General features: G+C 48.3%; 1 protein-coding gene across 8 annotated transcripts in view; it reads left to right on the forward strand.

Annotated features, from left to right (window-relative positions):
* Positions 1–24,904, forward strand: part of LOC133347987 (CCR4-NOT transcription complex subunit 3-like) — a 30,570-nt gene continuing 5,666 nt past the window's right edge. The window contains exons 1-16 of one of the 8 annotated variants that reach the window (XM_061560760.1): positions 1–87; positions 4,893–4,965; positions 10,711–10,778; positions 11,393–11,431; positions 12,257–12,331; positions 13,338–13,427; positions 15,203–15,331; positions 16,076–16,102; positions 16,254–16,322; positions 17,493–17,712; positions 18,474–18,610; positions 19,635–19,682; positions 20,227–20,423; positions 21,373–21,542; positions 22,894–23,143; positions 23,938–24,274. In XM_061560760.1, coding sequence (XP_061416744.1) covers positions 4,941–4,965; positions 10,711–10,778; positions 11,393–11,431; positions 12,257–12,331; positions 13,338–13,427; positions 15,203–15,331; positions 16,076–16,102; positions 16,254–16,322; positions 17,493–17,712; positions 18,474–18,610; positions 19,635–19,682; positions 20,227–20,423; positions 21,373–21,542; positions 22,894–23,143; positions 23,938–24,274 — 1,881 coding nt within the window. In that variant the 5' untranslated portion in view covers positions 1–87; positions 4,893–4,940. Of the gene's footprint in view, positions 88–4,891; positions 4,966–10,710; positions 10,779–11,392; positions 11,432–12,222; positions 12,332–13,224; positions 13,247–13,337; positions 13,428–15,202; positions 15,332–16,075; positions 16,103–16,253; positions 16,323–17,492; positions 17,713–18,473; positions 18,611–19,634; positions 19,683–20,226; positions 20,424–21,372; positions 21,543–22,893; positions 23,144–23,937; positions 24,275–24,904 lie in introns of those variants that run through there. The other 7 variants (XM_061560761.1, XM_061560764.1, XM_061560762.1 and 4 more) reach the window with 7 other exon arrangements.

The following is a 24,904-nucleotide window of genomic DNA, read 5'->3' on the forward strand; positions in this document are numbered from 1 at the left end:
GGGGGGCGGCGGTGTATCCCTCCGCGCAACAAAAGGTGATGCGGCTCGGGACGCCATCTTGGATCTGTAGCATTAGGGATGCGATTGGTAAGAATATTATTATTTTATTCAATAAAGACGCGATTGCGATTATTCTTACACGTTCCGCGTGTGTGCACGCAACGTTTTAAATCGCTGCGGTGTCTGTGTGTGACGGCGGGTTTTATTTTATTCACGCGCGCTAACTCGGGGCTTTTTGCAAGACTCTCACTCACACAGACGCACAGGCAGATTCTTAATTAATGTGCGTAAAATTATCGCGTGCATCTATAAACATACACACGACGACGGAATTCACGATTCGCGTTCTGTTATAGATTTTGCAAGAGGGTAATTTTGTTGTTGTTGGCGTCGGCGTCGTGGGTGTATATATGTATATCTTTTATTTTGTTGTTACGTGTTTAAATATAGATATCATGGCCCCCTCAACGTGAGGTTGGTGGTGGTGGTGGTTAGCGGGGGTGGTGATGGTGTTGAGGATTGCTGCGTTCCTCGACAACGCGGGCCTCGTGTGTCATCGCAATGTTTACGTCCTCGACTCTTAGGCGAGTGGAACTTGTGAACGACGGTAAAGATGGGAACCCGTGCGCTGCTGTGATGATGATGATGCTGGTGATGCTCGCAAACAATAGCAGCGCGCTCCTTTTGTGTCCACCTGGACGCGCTCTCGCCAGCGTTGGGAGGTGGGGGGAGGGAGCGAGCGAGCGCGTGAACTTGGCACATGAACCTCGGGTACACGTGGGGGGGTGTGAGGCGTAGGTGTGTGTTGTGTGTCGGACGTAGGTGTATTGTGAGGGCAGGTGTGTGTGTGGGAGGTGTGTGTCAGTCATAGGTTTGTGTGTGTCAGACAAGGTGTGTGTCGGGCATAGGTGTGTGTGTGATAGGTGTGTGTCGGGCATAGGTGTGTGTGGGGGGCAGGTGTGTGTGATAGGTGTGTGTCGGGCATAGGTGTGTGGGGGACAGGTGTGTGTGGGGGACAGGTGTGTGTGGGGGACAGGTGTGTGTCGGAGATAGGTTTGTGTCAGACATGGGTTTGTGTGAGAGGTGTGTGTGTGTGTAAGGCATACATGTGTGTGTCTAACATTGTGTGTATGTGAGGTATCGGTGTGTGTGTGTGTATGTGAGGTATAGGGGTGTATGTGAGGTGTAGGTATGTGTGTGTATGTGTATGTGAGGTATAGGGGTGTGTATGTGAGGTGTAGGTGTGTGTGTGTATGTGAGGTATAGGTGTGTGTATGTGAGGTATAGGTGTGTGTGTGTATGTGAGGTGTAGGTGTGTATGTGTGTGAGGATGTGTATGAGTGGTATGCGTGTATTAAGTCGATTCAGCCTCACATGAGTACCTGTGCGGTGTGTAAACATCTCCACGAGGGAGACAAAGGCGACCAGGCGTGTAGCTATCCACCCACTCCCTCGTGTGATGTACCGGCCTTTATAGCTGCTCACTAACAGCACTTGCCCCAACAGTTTATTCAGGCTATGGGGGGGGGACTTTATCTTTGATGTGTCAGAGATGTCTGAGACATAGTTGAGTTTTTGAGAGAAGTGGGTGTGTGTGTGTGTGTGTCAGACGTAGGTGTTTGTGAGATAAGTGTGTGTGTCAGACGTAGGTGTGTGTGTGCCAGACATAGGTGTGTGTGTGTTTGACAGGTTTATGTGAGTGAATGGTGTACGTTACATAGGTATATATTGTGTGAAAAAGAGGTGAGTGAGAGGAGTGTGTGTGGGTATGTATGAGAGGTGTGTGCGTCAGAGGGAGGTAGGTAGGTGCAAGTTTCAAGTTTATTTTACGAGGTGAGAACTGACGATACCAGAAGAGTTTCCTTTACAAGCGACCTGAAGGGACGTTGGTCTCTGCCCGTATGTGGGTGATGATTGTGATACATGATCCCAATTGACACAGAAAGGTGGTGTTTGAGAAAGGTGTGAGGTAGGGGTGTGAAAGAGAGGGATAGTGGTGGTGTGAGAGGTGGGTGTCAAGTAAGTTTATGTTGTAGGTGTTTGTATCAGGACTGTGTGTGCGTGTTGAATATTGGGGTGTTGCTGTGTGTTTTGGTTTGTGTGAAGTGTATATACACGACAGTGATAAGGGATAGATATGCGTGTAATAATGTTGTGTCCACGTGTCAGCTACACGTTTTTTATTTGTCTCGGATAGAGTGCACATCATGTATGTGCATACACGTATTCTTTCGCGACCAATGTTATCGATATTAAAGGGTTTTTGGGTTAGATCGCGTAAATATAAATGTGTTTTTAAATCCGCCACCACCCTCCAGACAAATAGTAAGGGTTTTCATGTTAACAAAACGTGCCAATTTTTTACTATACTCTTTGGTTCTTTCGGTAAATTCAGTTTTTTTCTTGCTGTGGTTGTCCCACCTGATGACGATTGCTTGTGTTGCGATTGAAACGTCGTGATCTATTATTTTTCTACCTACGTGACTTTACCAAAAGAACAAAAGAGTATGGATTCCTGCAGTCACGAAAGCTTCAAATCGAATTTGTTACTAGTTCAGCACACCGATGTGTTGGAGAGTAAACCCACAACATTTACGATTCAAGTACGACGTTTCGCCAGTAATTACAACTAGCATCATCAAGCGGATATCCAGAGTTGTGGAGAAATCCTCCTAACAAGAACAACTATGGCTGTCTGCCTGATGATGCTGGTTGTAATTATTGGCAAAACGTCGTACTCGAATTGTAAATGTTTGTGGGTTTACTCTCCAACACACATGTGCTGAACTGGTAACGAATTGGCATATTTCGTTTACGTGACAAACCTTATTATTTGGCTGTGTCAGGTGGTGCCTGGTTTAACGACACATTTATATTGACACGATCTAACCCAAAAACATCTTATGGATGTACGTGCATGATATATTCTCGTAGGTCTGCGATAAAATAGTGAATGTCACGTGTGTGTGCATGGTAGATGGATACATGTTAAATGCTTGGGTATGTGTGCCATATGTGTGTATTTTGGGTTTGTGTACGTGCATAAGGTTACGTTTGTGTGTGCATTTGCCCAAGTGTGTTATGTGGTTTTCAGGTGTACGCGTGCGTACGTTTGGAGTGTGCATTGTTTGTGATGGGCATTGATGTACATGTGTTTGTTTGCATGTGATAGGCCCATGCATGCGTTTTGTGTGAGCATCTGTGATGCGTATACATGTGCACATGACCAGCCCTTTTGTCAATCCACTGCTGGATGAGGACCTCTCCACGCACTGCTGGTCGTCAGGGTTATTAGCAAACACTTAAACACGCTGGTCAGTGTGAGTTGATAAAGGTGGATAGCATAGATGGTGAAGCATACTGCAGTACAACATTGCATGTTGCTGCACTGCCCTCTGTTGACAACATATCTCTGCAGCAGCCTCCTATCGCTCATCCAAGCACTATCCAGGCTCTGTACCGGGTGAGCTTCTCTAATTAGGTGCATTGTGGGTACTTTGTTGATAATTCTTACGAGCACATGCTTTATTTCCAAAAGATTGTAATAACGGGCATAGGTGGATATGACGGATGCAGTGATGTGAACGGAAAGAAAATTAGCATTCGCCTGTACAATTTGTGCGACTTTCAAATATATTTTTGACTTGTTTGATGCAAACAAATTTTTTTACTGCATGTAGTTTTCTAAAACACTTTAATGTGTACAGTGTGTACCTATGACGTATATAATACGTTTTAAACAAACGGCATAGGGCCCGCAAGGAATCGTTTAATTTCAACGCCAGTCATGCAGTTTGTGAATTAATTTTGCCGTACAAACATCTTGATTCCAGCTTTTAAAAGCTATTTGACTTAATAGGATGACCATCTGCTGTCTTTATGCTTGGGTCGCTTTACAAAGCCTTCATCCCTGTTGGGCCTTTTGCTTTTTTTTCTGCACACTGAATTTAAAAGTAAATAAACTATTGTTTTTATTTGAGCAGTTAAGGCCCACTGAGCGACACGCTCTTTTTTTCAGAAGAGACCTGGCCGCAAATGAGAGCTCGACGAAGTGGCTTATCATCACGTGCAAATATATAGCAGACAAATACTCTAAAACGCATGTTTAAAAAATTGGGGGAGGAAAACAGGAGGAAACGGAGAAAATCTATGGGGAGAGAGATGCGCAAACTCCAAATATACAGGCGTCAGGGTTAGGATCAAACCCACAACCTTCTGTATACCTGGCCAGGTAGTTAACATCTCGCCACCATGTTGACAGCCTGCCGCCAGCACTAGCGTTTTGGCCTTGTTATGATATATATTTTTCAACATTTGTATGTGTGTTGAGCCGAAGAGAAAATCAACTGGAATGTGCATGCTATCGTTAGATCTCAGAACCTAAGCTGGATTTGAACCTGGATAAAATACGGACGGGTGGTCAAATTACCCACTTGACCCACGTGGGCTTGGTGAAGCCTTCATCCAGCAGTGGGCTGACGAAGGGATGTGTGTACATATACATGTTTATTGTGTGTTTGTAATGGCACATGAGACAAACCTTCTTGGCTGATTGTTCGCTCCTGCATACCTTTAAATTTTTGATGTTACGGTCGGGCCGTTACGATAACCGTACACTTGTTTCCCTGCACATCGCTGCTATTGGTGCAGCGGACCGACCACCGTGCGCTGTGTAGACCGGCCGGAACGCTCATGTCTCGCTCGCGGTGAGCCTGTGTGTTATGTACTGTATGCACGTTGAACTTCTTTCGCACCGTACGTAGCCGACCCCGCTAATCGGAGGAGCCTGGCCGTGACCCACGCCATTCCACGGTGTTTCCACGCCGTGCCGCGCGGCATGTACCCCTCGCTGACAAAGAGCGTGGGCGGGTTTTGCACGCGCTCTCTCACAGTAGGTGGAGTATGGTGCGGAGCAGCGAGAGATCGTGACGTGAGCAGCGATGGCTGACAAGCGGAAATTGCAAGGTAAGTTGGCGCGACCGCACGACTTTCGAACGGACAGCGTCGTCGTTCGAGCCGGGGGGGTGGTGGTTCTCGCCAGTCATCGGCGTGTACGTGACAGAGCCATCTTTGACGCTGTGAGGTGTCAGTATGGTAATAGGTATCTCTGAGAGACTATTTAAATATTGGATTTTTAGTGGTGTTTACCTCATACGTGTCGATTTTTTCCAGGTACCTCAGTTTTCCTTGTGCAAAGAAAAACTTTTCTGAGCCGTTTAATCTTAGCACAAGCAGGACCCTCCGTAAAAGTCTCACGGACTGGCGTGGTGATCACACTTCACCACGCTGGTCAATGCAGGTTGTTGAAGGGGTTTCCACTTTGTACGTATATATGTTGAACTTTTTTTGCGCCATACGTAGCCAACCGTGCTGATTGGACCGGGTCTGGTGTCACTCGCCACTAACGTTAGCCGTGGCCAGAACTACCTAAGGCACCACCACGCACGCACACATGCCCCCCCCCCACAACCCCCCGTCCCCATCTTGGATATAAACCATGGTCATAATTATTGTTTCTAATTCTTTCTACACTTCACGGTGTTACAGGGAACAAAACAGCCCCACAATTATTTGCGATAAGCACAGATGGCATGTACAGTGTATGCCTAGCAGCATGAACCGCGCATCACTGCACTCAACTTTTCGGATCGGGCGTCCTGTTATTCTGACACATTTACAAGGATGTTTTTAAAACAGAAGTTGCTGCTGATGGGAGAGCAGCTGGCAAAAGCACAAGCCTCGCGCCTTGAGAATTTTGCGCGCGCGCAAAACACAAAGACAATGATCCCCCGTGTAGCCTTAACAGACTGTTGGGCCAAGTGCTGTTTGCGAGCAGCACCTAATGAAGGTCGGCCGATGCCTGGCCGCCTCGGCCATGCCTGGCCGCCTTTGTCTCCCAAGTGGCGATGTTTACACACCATGCACCAGGTGCTCATTTGAGGCTAAGTCGACTTAGGGGAGGCTCAGAACCCATTCAGATAATCGTCACTGGTGTTGGCCATGAGCAGGACACATACACACATGGAATACGTACACCCTTGTGCAGCTTTCCTCTTCCTGGAGTACATCGGAGCGCTGTGTGTCTTGTAAGCTGTCATCGCACGCCCAAAGGGGGCACAGAGAAATCCCTCGTTCTCGCGTTATATATGGCAGACATTGCCCCCTTCTTATCGCTCCCTAAGATTTCTGAACCTCCTGCTAATGTTCAAGGAACAACAACGTTTGTGTTAATGTGAAATTCCTCAGATTAATTTAGAGGTGGTCTTTTTTAATCAGCTTCCTGACATCTGCGCTACATCTATCAGCTGGTGTACTACTACTGCTCTCTTGAGTATATTTCATCTCAAGGGCTGAATTGTTGTTGGGTCAGAATGATCTGTCTTATTTTATTTAAGTGGTATGTTCCCGGAAAATAAAATGTAATCTTAATTCTGTCGGTCTGTGCACATTCACACTTAACTGACGTAAAAGTTGCATTTAATTTATCGCAGTGAACTTCGCTGCGTCCAGACACTTTTTTGCAAACACCCGTCGCCCCTACTGATGTCCTCTTCTCCCCCCCCCCCCCCTTTTAATGCGTACAGATACTACTGACTCTATTGTATGTAGGGTATCTCGGCATATATGCCTGCAAAATAAATGAACATTTTTGGGGGGTGGCGGGTGGGCGGGGGTAGTAAAAAAAGTTTGGGGGGTCGACAATTTTTGGTAACCTGTTGGATAAACTTTTTACCCCCACACTCGGGGGGGGGGGGGGGGGTCCAGTTTCTCTAACTTTGTGATTCAGGCCTTCTGAGAGGTTCTTGTAATTTAGTTGACGGACAAACGGAACGCTGGGATTTTAAAATGGATTGGGATGGTTGGCCAAGTTATTCTCAATTTTGTTTTCATGCGTTCTGTGTACCAGATTATGTTCTGATTTTACTGCATTTCAGGTCTTCTTTGAATTGGATGCTTGTCTCAGTAGGCTCTTCCACCTGGTTATTAATATGGGGATTCATCATTTATCTTCATTTAAGTTTGTGTTGAATCAGTTCTAAACACGTTTACCATTTATTAACACGTTTCATATGTAAAGGAAACCTTCGAGATAAGTTGCAGAAAGAGAAAAAAAAGCACATCAGATTTAATTCGTCATAATCAAAATTAATAGTTTCTTGTAACTATATTCAGATACATTGCAGCAAATTGTCAATGTATGAGCCATTGCTAGATGATCGCAGCGCTCAAGTTGTGTAATTACTTTGTGCGTGTTGTGTGCATGTAGGTGAGTTTCATTTTGTGGGGTTTTCTGTCAGCCCGTACATCTCAAGTGTTCTGTGTGCCTGTCAATTATGTGAGCGTCGTATTGGCAAGTTCCAATCCTGTGGTTTGGGATAAGTGTTTGCGTTGCGCGTGCGGTTTATTCGTATGTGTTCAGATCAAGTTGTGTGCGTGTGTGTGTGCGGGGAGTGGTGGTGTAGCGGTTGGCACGCCGCGCTACATACCTGGCAACCCAAGTGACAATTATGTTAACCGGTCCTGGGCCTCCCCTAGGTCGACTCAGCCTCAAATGATTAAGTGATGTGTAAACATCGTCAATAGGGGGACAAAGGCGGACGGGCATGGTTGCTGGCTACCCACCCCCTCGTGTACCGTGCCAGCCTTCATAGTTGCTCGCTAACAGCACTTTCCCCGATGGTCTGTTAAGGCTGTACGGTGGATCTTTGTCTTTTTGTGTGTATGCATGCGCACAGAGTTGGCAAATTTCAATCGTGCCGGTTGTGTTTAGGTCACTTGCTTCTCATGTCTTGGAAGCGCTGCCTGTGTGGTTTGTCCGTACACGTTGGGGTTAAGTTGCACGCGTGCGTCACACGTTGCGTCACACGTTGCGTCACACGTTGCGTCACACGTTGGGGTTAAGTTGCACGCGTGCGTCACACGTTGCGTCACACGTTGCGTCACACGTTGCGTCACACGTTGCGTCACACGTTGGGGTTAAGTTGCACGCGTGCGTCACACGTTGCGTCACACGTTGCGTCACACGTTGCTGACGTTGGACTGCCTGCTGTGGGTGGCCCGTAACAACGTCCCTTGTGTGTCTGCTACGTGTACCGGCTGGAGGTTTATGTTGGGTTAAGCTATGTGTGTCTTGTTTGCGAGTGCTGGGTTGGTTTGTGATTCTGAGCAACAAACAATAGTTTGTGCGTTGCCGTAGCTGAACTGTCCCTTCGTCGTCTGAACTGCAAAGCTATTCCTCTTTGGCAATAACTGATCGTTTTTTAATCATTGTTTCTAATAGTAATATGGAAATTAGTTTGGCTTGTAGTCTGTAGTATAGTGTTGCAACAAGTTGTATGTATGTTGAACTTCTTTCGCACCGTACGTAGCCAACCGTGATGAATATAATCGGAGTTGCGTGGGAAGGACAACAAACTAAATACAGAAAGCAGTTCTAAAGAAGTGATAAAAGTTGACTTGCTGATTCATCAGTGTCCTTTATTTAACAAGGTGAGAGCTCATTGAGAGTTGTTATTTTTTTGACAGGGGAGACGGAGAAAACCATGGGGTCACAAGGATACACATTAACAGTTAATAATTTTATTATAAAATGCATTATAATATAGTTCTCCACACTGAATCCTACAGTTTTGCTTTTGCGTAGAATCATAATACAATTATATTTATATTGTTTACCGAGTTGCACATGTGTAATTATTCTCAGGGTTGGGTTAAGAGTAAACGCATTTCAACACATAATACACACCTTGCTGTGTACGTCTAAATAAATGAAGTGTGAAGCGATGTATATAGCACACAGTGAGTAGTGGAGGGAGAAAGATTGGCATAAAGAAAGTCAGAAATTCTCAAAGCCAGGGGCGAGATTGTTTTCAGACCAAAGAATTGCCTTGGAAAAAGAAGCAACTTCCCATCGTGTATAGACTTAATACGTAGTCTCGGGACTATAGGATGCTCCAGAAAGTAAGATGCACCACAAGTTTGTGCCCTATTGTAAATAAAGTTTTAGAAATCTGGTTTGTACCTCCACCTTTTGCTTTAAAATACCGGGGCAGGGGGGGCAGGAGGGGAAAGGAGTGTCTTATCATTTAGAGAATAGGGTCGTAATGGCATTTGTGATTTTTTTTCCCCCCAATTTGTTTTGGGGAGGGAATCAAATTACCCCAGAAAAATCTACGCGTATGAGGGCATTACAGGGCAAAGGGTCAAATACAACGGTGAAGAAAATAAATAAGGCTATTTCTGGCATAGGTCATTTGGGTTCAAAGTCAATGCACATGTTATCAGAGCATGTTTGTTTACATGTTTTGCCACAAGTACGTGTGGTCAATGCAGACGTAATAGGTATCTATTTGGTGTTTGAACATCAAATGCCTGCTTTTTTTTTTATTGCCAGAAAGGCTAAACCCTATCTTTTTTTTTTACTCCATGATTTTGATACTGTACTGGCAAAAAGGTAGCATAGATATCAACGTCCCATACAGATGGGTTAACGAACACACCACCAGGCTCCTTCTCATCTGGTAGGCCAATATCAGTCTCACAAAACTATGTCACCTACCAACACTTGTCCACGCTTGGCTTAAGAATATGAAAATGCAATCAATGGTACGATGGAAGCATGCGGGGAGAGAGAGGGAAAGAGAGAGAGAAAGGAAGTTAGTGTTTGCTGAAGTTGAAGGGAGAGGGAGTAGGAGATAAAAATCATGAGATCAGAGGAATGTTTGCAAATACTAAGCAATGCACAGACGTTTTGAAATGCATTACGTAGCAGTCACGTGATGCGAAGCAGGTGCACAACCCGTCCCTCTGGTCAGTAAGAAAAACGAATCTCGGCTTTTCATAAATATGACCACACAATAGTATTTCCGGCAGACAGTAATTTCCCTGCCGTGTTTGTTTTTTAAAGACCCAATTCCTTCCCTTGCTCCCTCCATACCTCCCTCTCCTGGCCTGGCCACCTCGGATGGCTGGATTTGTGGCAATCGGTACAGGCGGTGCGTAGGCGATGCCTTCGGATAAATCACCCTTTATTAACGTGCCGCCACGGGCGGAGCTGTAAATCTTGCTGCGGGGCTGCGTGGTGTTAAAAGAGCCATTTGTATAAAAGGCCAATGAGTGGGGTGAGTTGCACACATTGCAGCCCCCCACACACACACACATTTCACAAGTCTCCCAACAACCAATCCGTCGAATGCCAGATCTGACACATTGTATGCATGTATGTCTGTTGAACTTTTTTTGCACAAATGTGTTAGAATTCAAACTGTCAGTTTGATTCTACAGTTTGTTCTCCTGTAATGCGTGTTTTCATAACACGCTTTGGATATAACACGATGGATGTGTTAGGGAACATATATTTTTTATAACGCAGATGCGATTTGGATATAGCGCGATTTGAGTAAATGGAACTACGTCGCGCAAGTAAGAATAAGCGGTTGTACGGCTGCCGAATCGAACACGGGTCGCCAGGTTCACAGTGCGGTGAAACTTAATCGCACTGACACACGCAGCATATGCTTGTCAAAATAATAATAATTTCTCCCACGTCTGATTCTGTGTGTATATATATTTTGATGATAAGAATGGGTTTTAGATGCCTACCATGCATGAATACCTCCGCGAAATATATCCCAACATTAAACCGTAGCTCACTGGTTTGACGTGTTGCCGAACGAAATAAGCTGCGTGTTTACCTCGTGTGGGGTGCAGGAGAGATAGAGCGCTGTCTAAAAAAGGTGTGCGAGGGCGTGGAGATGTTTGAAGACATCTGGCAGAAGGTAAAGCTCTGCCCCTACATCTTCCCCTCAACACACGGGGGTCCGCATCACCCACATCCGCACCTTTTTGAGGTTCTGTACGTATGTGTGTGTGTGTATGTTGAACTTTTTTCGCACCGTACGTAGCCAACTGTGCTAGTCGGGGTGGGGTGCGGGGGGTGTTAAACCTAAGGCCCGCGGGCTGAATACGGCCCACTACTTCATCGCCCGCAGTTACATGAGGCCTACAACTTTAGTACTACCCATCAATCCAAGCAGCTTGGCTGCACTAATCAAGGTACTAGAGGGGGATATTTTCTACCCCACAACACTGTCTTATTAATTTAGATTGCAACCTCTTTTAAAGGTGCCTCTTGCTGTGACAGAAGTGACTTGGGATGTGTTAATGTGTGACCCTCGGCAAAAAAAAGGTTCCCCACCCCGCTTAGGAAGGAAAACACAGAAACAAACAGCTGGATGTAATGTAGACGTTGATCTTAAAATGCTTTGTTTGTAAAGTTATGGCCTGACACGCTGCTGTCGCTTTGATGTCACTTGAGGTGTGACGATATTTGTAGATGTTGCTATGGCTCGCCCGACCATAACTTTAAATGCTTTTTGTCTCATTAATGAAGATTCAGACATCTTGTCGGACTCCTGCTCACACGTCCGAGGTGCATATCCACACGTCATAGACACCTGTTTGTTTTTTGGGGTTTTGTTTTCCTCTAACTTAATTGTAACGGCCTCATTCGCCCACTGTCCCCATGGGAGAGCGGACCGGATGAAATCGTTTTGTTTGCGTCGTCAATGAGAGAGCTTCACCTTTGTCAATAAGTAAATAATGAAGCCGCCTCTTGTACACTGGAGGTGCGATTTTCGTTGTAAAAGACATGGGCTCTCACTGATTCCGATTGGCTGTTTTCCTGGCTTCACAGACTTTTAATTGGATGTGACCTCAACTGACTCGACTGTCATTGGTCGGAACTTCAAGCCAACGAGCACTTATTGATCCGACCTCAATCTAACAGTTTGATCTAATTTGCCTGCCTGTGTTCCACGACGCTCTCTAACAAACTTTATGCACCACCCTCGGTTTGATGAGACATTTGCCAACCAACTATTTCTTGTTAATCCACTGCTGGACAATGGCCTCCCCTACACCCTACGGGTCACGAAGGTTCCCCTTGACCCCCACCTCGCCGCGCCGGTCACAGTGTGTGTTGAGCGTAATCGCGAGAGAGCCCGACCCAAACGTATCTCTCCATTTCAGAATCAGAATGTGTGTTTATGCTGGAGCTATGAAGCTTTTTGTTTTAAAACGAGCCCCGCCTCCTCCCCCCATCTCTCTAATATAGACTCCGACGTGCCTTGTGGTCTCACTATTAACAGACTCGCGTGGACCCCCGGCTGAACTGCGCGCGTCTCTTCGTAACGTGAACGCACGTCGCTGATACCCTGCGTTGTCTCTGAAATTTTATGCCGGCGACAAAACCCAGGTGCACAATGCGGCCAACGCGAACCAGAAGGAGAAGTACGAGGCCGACCTCAAAAAGGAGATCAAGAAACTGCAGGTGAGCGCCGCGAGCTGCCAACTCCAGCCCCCCCCCCCCCCTCCTTGTCAGTTTTCGCAACCAATATTTTCCATAATACAGGCTTTTTTTGGGTTATATTGCATAACTATAAATGTGTCGTGAATTTGCTCGATCTATAAATCTCTTGCCAACGAACCGACGCGGCGATTATCCCTCGACGAATCGATGCTCAGAACAATGCTGTCGGATCGACTGTGAGCAGAATCGATACGATATCGACACCTCGATTCAGGGTTCCACAAGACCATATATGGGCAGAGACCGGCAACGCCACACCAACGTCCACATATGGACTGATTGGTGATTTCGTCGGGTATTTCACAGCTCCTGTAGAGTCTTGCGGCTGCAGGTTTTTAGTAGGAATCGGTCTCAGGCAACGTGCGTTTTTTGTGAAGCGATCGGTTCGCACACTCACAATTCGATGTGTGCATCGTGAGCGTGATCGTCGATTCAAATCAACAAAGGATTTACCGTTATTCCCCTTACGCTCATCAGGGATCTCCGCTAATGCCCGTGCTTTTTGCTCTTTTCTAAAATAAATCGGAGAGGTATGTCTTTGTATTTCCCATGACAAGTAGGAAATATTCCCACTGTTAATACAAATAATAAAAGGTTCTATTTTCTCTGCGTGTAAAATGTGTTTTTTAAATGTCAACACCTGGGATCTATTTGAAATAGGTGTATAGTCATATCAATCCTATTGGTTTTGCAATTTTTTGTTACTCATAATTAGCATATTCCAGAGAAGAAAAAAATAATTAAAAACCCATTGCCCGTGTTGTTGGGCAAACATAATTAGCTTCCCCTTTTTATTTTTTAACTTGGCAGCCTTACACGTTTGTAAAAAAAATGTTTCTTGTTTTTTTTCGCAGAGATGAGCTCTTGCACTGCGAGGTGGGTTCTGCAGCAGCAAGTGACGTTCAATGTGTACGTGCTTGCGTGCCTGCTTGCGTGCGTGCTTGCGTACGTGTGTGTGTGGCTGCAGAGGTTACGGGACCAAATCAAGACATGGGTGGCCTCCAATGACATCAAAGACAAGCGGCAGCTGTTGGAGAACCGGAAACTCATAGAGACGGTGTGCCACCGATGTGGCCTGGCGGCCCCGGATAATAAACCAATCAAAATCCCAGCGGATACGCTCAGGCCTTTGCTCTGATTGGTCGAGACTTGAGTGTGAACGGTATCCGATTGGTTGAGATTTCTTCATAAAGAGACTTCAGTCGGCAGAGATTAATTTGTAAGGATCTGATTGGCTGAGAAGTTTTGTCTGATCTTATGTGTTGAAAGCTTAGTATAACTTTATTCTGTTTGGCTACAACTTTGTGTCCTCATTGATTTTGATTGTGTCCGACCTGAGTCTTTACAGTTTCTGGTTGTTCAGGACCTCAATCTAAAGGACTGATCAATTGAAGCATTGGTCTAATGGTCTCTGGCCAAGATTTCTGTCTCAGCAGACTTTTAATTGGCTGAAACCTTGGCTTCCCATGCTGAATGTGGGCTGCCTGTGCATGAATGAATATGTGTGCGCATGTGTGTTTTTGTGTGTGTATACATGTAGTGAGTTCAACTGAGTTGCAGACGCACTCTTTGGAGGCAACACATTTATTAATACCAACACAAAGGGGTAACTGCCCCTTCACCAGATAACAACCTATGGTGGTGGACCCCCAGGCTAACTGCACTAATCACACTGGGAGTAGCTGCAACGGACAGGACCCCATCTTGGGTCCAGGTGCACGTGTTGGAGACTCTTCTCGGACATAGAACGTCGATTCTTCAGGATAACAACAGCAGCCGGTCCCTCTCGGGGACCCGGCTTCTATCCTCTGTGGTGTGGCTGGCTCTGCCCTTAGCCACGACCACCTTCGATAACCCTCAAGCAGGATCTCGACCCTGACACGTGACCACCCATAGCCCCCACCTGGGGGCTCTGTGTAGACTTTACCGGTCACGTGTCCTTCGGGGTCAACCAGAGTGCCATGGCCCTTGGTAACCCCATTCCCATGGCTGGCACGCTCACACCCTATCCTGTAGGGGTTGGCACTGCACGCAGAGCGTGGTGCCATCCAGCACTGCTAGTCAGTGCTCACCGAGCCTCTCTAGGGCCGGTACTGCACCCACATATACGTGGTGCCCACGATGTCAATACATTACACAGCGACATCCGCAATGTCACTAAATATATATATAATATTTGAGTGTAATTTTAAATGTGGGGAGTTTGGGGAGCGGTAGTATCGTGGTTAGCGCGCTGCTCTACGAACCCGGCGACCCAAGTTCGATTCTCGCTCTTGGCCAACACCATTGACGATTATCTGAATAGGTCCTTGGCCTCCCCTAGAGGTGTGTGTGTATTTGGTCGACTAAGAATGAGTACCTGGTGCAATGTGTAAACATTGCTACTAGGAAGACAAATGTGGCCGGGCGTGGTGCTTGCCACTCACCCCCTCGTGTGCTGTATTGGCCTTCATAGGTGCTTGCCAACAGTGCTTGCTCCTACAGTCTTTAACGTTATATGGGGGAGCTTTGTACTTTTACATGTGCGTTCATGCACCACTCGTGTGTGTGTGTGTTTATGTGTGCAGTGGTTGCACAGTTATTTTTTCCCACTGACCTGTGTTCAATTCCTAGCCACAGCTAACATCAGTCTCAAGTAGCGTATGAATCTGTCTTGGGTCTCCCAATAGGTCAACCCAACCTTAACTGAATGCCTGGTGCGGTGTTGACAAAAAGATCATCTCCTTGTGCGCCAGGCCAAACGTAATGGGTGCTCGCTGACAGCACTCGCCCCAACAGTCTCTTTGAAGGCTATATGGTGGAACCGTGTGTTTTATGTGCACGTGCGTGTAGCAAATGGAGAGGTTTAAGGTGATTGAGCGGGAGACGAAGACCAAGGCGTACTCCAAGGAAGGCCTAGGCCTTGCTGCCAAGGTGGACCCAGCTCAGCGGGAGAAGGAGGACATTTGTCAGTGGCTGGCTGTGAGTTTCACTTCCGTATTGTATCATTAGCTTTTGTGCTTTCTACCCTCGTTGTGTCTTGTGAGGTGTTGGGCCAGGAAAGAAACATCTTAGTAAATTTGAGATGAGTGGTGCACATGTCATGTTGGGTTCGGATGGAGGTTTTCTCGAGATAGATGCAGACAAGATACATTACGTTGCTTGAAAAGAAAATGAAACATTTTATACGTTTGTTGGGATTTAAATCACTTGTTCGGCAAATTGGTTAATTTGAGTGGAAAGCAAGACCTCGACACTTGGTTAACATTCCCTTCCTCGGGTTTATATTATTCAAGGTTTGTTACTTCATGTGTTGTTTTGGCAAACTATTCATATGCCAAGTGTTTGTCCTGAATAACTTCTTAAAAATGTGGCTTCTTGTGTCTCGCAATTTGCGTGTTGACCGATGTTAGTTTTTGTCCGATTTAAAAACAAAAACTAACGACATCTCCATCACCAGCAATCGTCCGGGCAGTGTGTCTCCTCTATTCCATCAACGTGCGTTGTGCCTTTCATTTTAGTCGTGACAGTTTAAAGAATGCTCAATGTCTGAAAGGTCATCTTTAATAATTTGTAAAACAAAGCATTGCATGTGTGGCCACACTAAGGCGACGCAGCCGAAATAATTCCGTCTCTCGCTCGCGTAAAACGAGCCGATGTAAAATGAAAGAATAACAGGCCCACTTGCCTACTCGCCTCTAATCCAAACAAAACATTGTTTTGCAGAACACCATTGACACACTCAACATGCAGGTAAGAGCGTCGCCCACGCCTTGAGTTCGGCTTGAACACGCAAAATAAACAACAAAAATAAAGGGCTTTAAATGTCGAAGAGTGAGCGGCTATTTTCTTGACAAGCGTCGCTCACCTTCCCCCCTGGGTGTTCCGTCTGTCCTTCTGGTAGGTGGACCAATTTGAAAGCGAGGTGGAGTCGATATCGGCACAGACGAGGAAGAAGAAAGCGGAGAAAGAGGTGAGCAATGCCCGGATCCGTTGGTCCCATCCTAGCTCGCTTACGCCAGGCTCGCAGGGTTTTTTTAACGCGATGGTCGGATAAGATGGACGCGGGAGGCGTGCTTGGGTTCCCCCCATCTTCCTGTGATCAGAGACTTTTCAAATGACTCGAAACGCTCGAGAAAAAAACAACAACCCCCGAAGCGCGTTACGCCACGGAACGCACGCAGGCATGTGCTCTATCTTACGCGGCGCTGCTGTGCTCTTTGAGGTTTACTCGATCTTCCGCCGCTGCATTGAAATGTCCTCATTTGTGTGTTTCATCTTTTGGAAAATAGCTCTTGGAAAAAATGTAAATTTCATGAACGTTCGCGTGTTCGCTGTTGGTTCCTTTTCCTTTGCCGACAAAGAGTACGTCCCACCCTCGTTTAGTTTTTATTTTTTATCCCTGGGCTTTGTGGACGTGTTCTTGTTGTTCTAATTACAATACTATGTTATTGTTATTATTATTTGTGTGTAACTTAACCCGAACCAAACTCTCCTGCTAATACTCATTTATTTTCCTTTGCATCCCTGTTTCCGTTTAGGGTTTTGTGTTTTTTGGGGGCGTCCCGACATTAAATGTTCCGACGTAACTACTATCAAGTGCAACTCCCCGGTCAAGAGCAGTGTGATGAACCTCAATCGCTGGGATGGGGGGTGTGGAGACGGGGGTGGGGGGGGGGGGTCACCCAGTTGAATAAGGAACGGTCAACGCAGTGCTGGGATGGCGGTGGCACAAGCTAATGGTCCAGTCTTTGGGTTGCGGGGTTGGTGAATCACACAGACATCAACATGTGCCTGAGACACTCAACCCTGCGAGGGATAAGGGTTTGTGGGGTGTGAGGGATCGCCTAGTAGACAGCTGTACAGCCCAAGTAGATTGTTGCCCTGTCGGTGTAGTGCGTAAGAGTTACACCGCCCCATACGAGTGGGTTTTCTCCAGGAACCCCACCCGCCCCCTGCAGAAAAGGAATTGTCCAAACGTCCCGAGCAGGACCCTCTCGAATGCGTGCCTCAAGACTCAGCCGAGGCGTTCACGTGTTAAAACAAAGGACTATTACGATTATTATTATTGCAGCGTTAGCGTTTGGTTCCCCCCCCCCCCAACCCCCGCTGCCTCCTCCTCCTTGCCTTGTGTGTTGTGTAGAAGCAGGACAGGCTAGAGGAGCTGAAGAGGCACATTGAGAGGCACAGGCACCACATACGAATGCTAGAGACGCTCTTGCGGATGCTGGACAACAGCACGATAGACGTTGACTCCATCAAGAAGATTAAGGACGACGTGGAGTACTACGTCGATTCCTCGCAAGACCCAGACTTCGAAGAGAACGAATTCCTTTACGATGACATCGACATGGAGGACATCAGTGAGTGCAACTTGACCACTTCCTTTCCGTCCTGCTTGTTCTTTTTTTTTGGTTGCTTTCGTAATCGTCGTTTGGCTTTGCGCGTTAATTTTATCCTGCGTGTTTGGTTTGCTGTGAGAAGGCAACGCGACCACGGCAGTTAGCCGTCAGTGGTTTTATCTTGTTGGCTCCTACAGGATGATGAGATGTTGACGGTAGTGATGGTGTTCTTGACACCACATAGTGATTTGCAGTGGTTCCTTAAAGAATCTACCTTGCCTGGCTACCTCGGTGTGTGAAGAGCCCTTGTCAGCGTATCAGCCGTGTTCACGATTTGGCAATTAAAACAAAGTTTTTACGATGCGGTTACGTGACGAGGGAGCACGATACGCGCCCCGCAATTTATTTTCCTAACTCCCTCGCTTCACTCCCTCCCCACGCACTCCTGTCCTCCCCACACTTGTCTACTTACCAACACTCCTCACCTCCCCACACTTCTTCCCAACCCCTTCTCGCCACGCTGTTCTCCCTACACTCCCTGTGCTCCTCCCCACACTCTTGCCTACCCTCCCCATACTCCTTCTCACACTCCTCCCATTCAACACACTCTTCTCTTCCACCAAACTCTTCTCTCCACGCTGCTCTTCCTTACACTTGTCACACGCCTTGCCTCAACCACACTCCGTCCCCACACCTGTCTCCTGCCCAGCACTGCTCCCCTCCTTCTTGCGCACTCTCCTTCCTTGCCGTCACACACGCATTCTCCTTCCTCCCCTCCGCAGCGCAAGCGGCGTTGATGGCGACATCCCCTGGCAGTAACAGCATCACGGAGGAGGACTCACTGCAGTTTAACAGCTCGCCAGCGTCAAGCCCCAGCAGCTCACCGCTCCCTGCCAGCCCCGGCGCCCTCTTAGCCATGGTACGTTCCATGCAACCCCCTGGCCCCACCCCGCGCCAATCGTGTATTGTGCCACCGTGTTATTTGCCTCGTCTGGTACGCAGGAGGTCGTGGGTTCGGTCCCGACCATGCTGACACCTGTTTATTTGGAGTTTGCGTGTTCTCTCTCTCTTCTCTCCCTGTGGTGGCATGGATTTTTCTCCGGGTCCTCAGGTTCTTTTCCCCCTCCACGTTTAGAAACGTGCACTTAGAGAGTTATTTGGCGCTTGTAAATTTCCACGTGATGAACCAATTCGTTGCGCTATCAGTTGTGGCCATGTCGCTTCTGAAAAAGAGCTACATTGCTCAGTGGGCCTTAACCTGGTAAAATAAAAATTGTGAAAATAGTACAATTCCCCTGAAACGTCCAACACCTCTCCTCTCCAATGAAAAAAAAATACACGTGCGCACAGGCAGTGCTTGACTTATGAATGACGGGTTCCGTCCCAGAGACCCGTTCGTAAGTCAATTTGTTCGTATCTCGGAACTCAATATTTAATCATACGTACAGTCAGTGTTACAAAATGTGGTTCAACAGGGAAGCGTTGTTAGTAGTGGCCTTGACACCACAGAGTGATTTGCAGTGGTTCCTTAAAGAATCTACCTTGCCTGGCTGTGTGAAGAGCCCTTGTCAGCGTATCGGCCGTGTTCACGATTTGGTAACATAAAAACAACATCGATTTATTTTCACTTACCTTGAGTGGTCCAGTTCACTTTTGTTGTGCTTCACGCGGGATGCTGGGACTCATTACATCTCGCAGAGGATTGCCCTGCCGAACAAAATAGTTGCTGTGTTCGTGAACACTATCGAATGTTTGCAATGTCTTATGATGGCCCGTTGGTAAGCGCAGCTGTTCATAAGCCGGACGTTCGTATATCTCCGGGACTGCTGCCCGTACCCCGTTACTCTCTCCATCTTCAAAGAAAATAATTTGCCCGAATCAAACGTTCACCGCGGTTCCTGGGGTGACATAGATGACAACTTTGCGGTTGCTCCCTTTCACAGGAAAACCACGATGAGGAGAAGAGGAGTAAGGACTGCGAGACGACGCAGGTGGGGGTCACATTAACGACGTCAACACGTCACGCTTCTTCAACCCACCTCTTCCCCCCCCCCACTTTTTTCCATTTCAGTTGTGACATAAACAATTTGGGAATTTCTATTTGAAGCTTTCGCGACTGCAGGGATTCATATTCTTGGTTCTTTCGGTAAAGTCACGTAGAAGGGACGGCTGCTTGTGTTGTGGCCGAAACGTCGTGAGATTTTTTTCATTATGTTTTTTTTTTCTTTTTTTATTATTTCCCTTCTACGCGACTTTACCGAAAGAACCAAGAATATGAATTTGGGAATCGAGTTCTGGTCGCCGGATTCATAGCGCAGTGCGCCCACCCACTTGTTCCACCACTCCACGCAAAACCTTTACTGTCATTATTATTACTTGACCAGTTGTAGGTGTTTACCGTCTACTGATACGGTCGCAGGATCTGACCCTCCTGAGAATAATCGTCCAACTCAGCGTGCCTCTTCTGGGTAGACAAGAATAATCAATATTCAGCATGCCATTTCCACCCCCCACCCCCTCTGCCCTGCCACGCAGTCACTACCGAAACTGTTGTGCGTGAAGGCGAACCACACAAACCACGCGCCGCCGTCGCCCGTTGCCAGCCACCCCGTGGCGTGCCGGGGCACGGCCAAGAATGCGACGGCGCCCGGCACAGCGGGCAGAGGCTCGGCTCCTGCCCGGACCGTCAACTCTGCCAACTCCGCCGTTGTCGTTGCCGCCGCCGCCGCAATGTAAGCCCCCGTGCGCTTGGTGCACGCGCTTCGTATTTTGTACGCTTTCGTGGGATCGTTTATGGATTTTTTGCTCTTCGCTCGCTCTACCAGGGCGCCGGGAAAGCGTTTCAGGGCAGTGGGCAGGGGCACAGGCTGCAGCATGGATACCGTTCAGGAGAAATGTTTGAATGCGCGCCACACGACGTGAAGCAAATGCCTAACTAAACGCTGCGTGGACGAGAGACTTGGATTTGTGGTCCGATGATTTGTGTGTTGTAGCGGGTGGCAAGGGGGTGGGAGGTGGTGCGAAGCCATTGGTCTTGATTGAGAGGGGGTTATTGTACCCAAAAGGTAGAGAGAACCACTGGTTTAGGGGAACTGTGCGGTCTCTACTGCCTCGTTCCGTGTCTGTACCGTTCGTCTCATTTGTTCCGCTAAGTTCATTCTCACAATTGGCGTTTACGGTGACATTTGCATGTCACAAAAACATAATAACCTTCTGATTCTTACGCGCGCTGTGATTCTGATCTGTGCGATTTGAGCTTAAGAATCGACTCGCTTTATCGTTACTTGCCTAACAGGTGCTTTAGACTTGCCGGGCATCTGATGTGTATTAGTCGTGTTATGCATTCACGTTGATTTAAGGAAGATTGCCATTCACGGTCACTAGTTGATTCAATTAGCCTCCTTTGTCTCATTTGTTTTGTTTTTATTTTTTGTTTCTGTCTGTCTCGCTCGTACAGTTTGGCAGTTTTGCATTCCAAATTCTAACATCGGTTCTCATGCGCGCGATGATTTGACGTGTATCGCGAACGCAGGAATCGACTTTTACCATCGACGGCTCGATGTGCCTGTAACTCGGCCAAAACCATCGCTCGTTCGGTGAACCGAGGGGGGGGGCGGGGAGCACGTGTCAATGAAGGGTGCCATGCCGCGGTTGCGCTGCGCTTCTCTCAGTGTCGACCAGGAACCACGTGGCACCGGCGCCGGCCACATCGAACCAGGGCTACGTGGTGGTGGTGGCGGTGGGAGCGAGCGCCCCGTGCGGCACAGCCGGTGGCACCTCCCAGCCCCGGCCTCCCGGCTCCGCCGTGGCCATGCCGAACACTCCCGCCAAACCGCCCAATGGCATCACGAGTGAGTGCGCCTCTTTCGATTAAGTGCGTTTGTGCTCTTTGCGGCCGCTCGTTCACCCGCAAGCGTGGCCTTCTGAGTTCGGCATCCATTTGCGACGGCTTTCCCGACGCCTTCCTGAGCGCCGCAGTGGTGGGGCACCTTCAGGAGTCGAAGTGAGGGACATATGACCTCACTTCGCTGAACTTTAACCTGTGGTGGGGCGTGGTATTTTTCGTGAGAGAATACGCGCTCGGAACGCCAACTGACCTGCAAAGGTCGCACTTGAGTTTTGTCTAAAAATCAAATGCTTTGTTTATTTCACGCCACGGAAGTGCATCGTGGGAGGTGAACGACAGATAGCGACCGCCCCCCCCCCACCCCTCCTTAGCTTCAGACAGGGGCGTCTGCAGCGTCGGCGTCTTTGGCTTCACCAGCTCGTGCGTTATAAATGGGGTTGTGCCGGGAGGTTCTGCTAGCGGCTTTAAATGATTTCTTCATCCAAAACAATGGGGGAGTGTACTTTAAATGTTGATAACCGACATGTATTTATGTTAACCTAATGGAGAATACATTCACGATCCACTGTCGATCATACTTATTATTATTATTTCTCCCCACACATGGTTACGTAATTAACTGAACAGTTCGGGCTTTTCTCGTCCACACAACCCTTTCCGAGACGTCTACAAGTTGCGGGGTGGCATGCCCCGTTCACCGCCGAATCTCATCCGTGTTAATTTTATTCAGGGAGGCGTAGTAGCACCGTTGGTTTGAAGACATTTTACTCACCGCAGAGAACCGTAGCGACACGACCGCACTCTGCGGCCACTGGCGCCAGACAGTGTCACACGCCCTCCCGCATGGCCTTGTGGGAGGATCGGTACCGATGAAGTTATTTTAGTATACTTTTTCTTCCGGTTTCGGAATTGGTAAAAAAGCTGATGATGTACACGTATGGCATCGGAACGGGAAGGGGTTAATATGCAAACTGTTATGGAAAACCTACTCTCTGGGCATTGATGTTCGTGGGTTATCAACATTTTTTACAGGACACCCGGCACATGTTTAGCACTGTCTTGAAGATAACTCATTTGTACCGTAATAGAGGTTTTTTTTGGGGTTAGATCGTGTAAGTATGGATATGTTGTTAAACCCGCCACCACCAGACACAGCCATTTAGTAAGGTTTGTCACGTAAACAAAAGATGCCAATTAGTTACTAGTTCAGCACACCGGTGTGTTGGAGAGCAAACCCAAAACATTTACAAATGGTTAATATTGGTCGCGAAAGCCTACGTGTTAAACTCGATTGTACCGACACGCTTATTTATCCCGCCTCGTTTTCCCCCTTCTCCACCCGCATTGGTTCTCAGGCTACAGCGCCGTGGTTGCGGAGGGAGGTAACCTGGAGCCATCGCAGTCTGTGAACAACAACAACAGCAGCAGCAGCAGCAACAACATCGGCAGCAGCAGCAGTAGCATCAGCAGCAGCAGCGGCGGCGGCAGCAGCGGCACAAACAATGGCGGCAGCGGCAGCAGCAGCAGCAGTAACGGCAGCGAACACACGCAGCTGCCCAGCGCGGCGCAACCTCCGCTGTCTACCGCCCCCTCACCCAGCACCGGGTACTGAGGCCCAGATGTGACTTCCTGCCAGCCATTCCTCACACTCGTGGGGACTCAGAATGGCGCTTAATGTCGTCGAAGGGGTTGGTGCGAAACGGGTGGATTTAGGTACATTTAGGAACTTGACGGGCTTTTGTATGTTAATGTGCACTGTGCGGAACGGGGGGGTGGGGGGACGGGGGGGGGCGAGGTGGGGGGATCAGTGGGGGGCCCCTGCTGAGGAGGCGCGATAAGTCGAAACCGGCACAGGGTTTGCTAGCGGCTGGGAAACGTGGAACCGGAAAGTGGATAACCTACCCTCCCCCGCCACTGTACATGGCATTGTCACAATTCATGGCCACAGTTTTTAGACTTAAGTTTTTGTTGTTGTTGTCAAACACGTACACTGTACAGAGTGGCTGCATATAGTCCCTATGTGCCGGTCACATGCAGCACACACTGGTGAATCAGAGACAGTTCGCCCTTTTACTCATAATTATCGATGCGCGTGTCGTGGGTGCAGGAATCTGTAGTAGATCAACGGATACTATTTGTTACATCTCTTGTCAGTAGCTAGCAAGCAAGTGTGCAGGAGGTGCAACTTGCACCAGGGCCGAGGTGCCCGTGCTACCAAGAGGGTTGGAGATAGGACGGCGGGAGCCGTGCCATTCCTTGTTCTTGCTGCGCACCGAGGCTCATGCCAACCGCGTTTTTGCCACCGTCACTCGGCAATTTGCCCTGGCCGCTGTTCCGTGGTAACGGAGCCTAATGACCTCCTCTCATTTCCCCCCCCCCCCCCACCATTCCGTGCACAGCACCAGCGAGTACTCGTCGAGTTCAGGGCTGCCGAGGCCACCCAGCGGTAACGCCACCCTTCCCGCCACAAATACCAGCAGCGGCGCCAGCAGCAGCAGCGGCAGCGGCGCCAGCAGCAGCGCCAGCAGTAGCGCCAGTGCCCCGTCACCGCCGGCCACCCCGGCGACTCCGGGCACCATCATCGCCACGGCCGCCGTGACGGTGACGGCGACGCTCACCGTCACCGTGACGCAGACGACGACGACGGCGTCGTTCCACGACGTTGGAGCGAGCGTCGCAGCGTCGCTGCCTGCGCTCAGCAACGGCCCGCTCGCTCACTCGCCTTGTGACGCCAAGGTGGGGGCACGCGCTCTGCTTCCAACCATTTCGAGATTTACAAATTGGGGGCGGGGGGGGGGGGGTTATTGCTGTGTTCGGTCACCAATGCCAATACCCGCCATTCGCCACTAAGCGACAGTGACGTCACCATGGTGCCCGTGCCAGGCCAGGTGCACTTTGAGCCCACGTGAAGTGTCGAAGGCTCGCTGACCGGAGATCACGGGATGAACCCAGGTGCCATGGGTTGACTGACTGAGATGACCGGCAAAGGCACCAGCTGTCCCCCCTGCTGTACCAACTTGCTGTATTTTAGCCGCCCGGCGCTCCACTCGTTTTTGTCAGCGTCGCTCCTCTGCCCTCCTTTGTTTGCCCGCCATTATAGCTCACACTTGACATCACCACTCGGATTAATTGAAGCGTACAGGAGTGACGTCAACATTAACTCACTGAAACATCATGATGACGCATCTGACCGTAACTTTTAAGTATTTTTTTTTCTAATTTTACAAAGCTTCCAAGGATGTATCGGACAGCCTGGGACGCAGAGGCTAGGAGTATATAAAATAATTATAAGTTACAACCCCTTTGTTGAGCTACTGCTGGATGAAGATCTCCCCATACCATGACGGACAATACTTGCCAAGCTGG

The sequence above is a fragment of the Lethenteron reissneri genome, chromosome 26, assembly GCF_015708825.2.
Source record: "Lethenteron reissneri isolate LAM-NWPU_2019-01 chromosome 26, ASM1570882v1, whole genome shotgun sequence".
Taxonomy (NCBI): Eukaryota; Metazoa; Chordata; class Hyperoartia; order Petromyzontiformes; family Petromyzontidae; genus Lethenteron; species Lethenteron reissneri.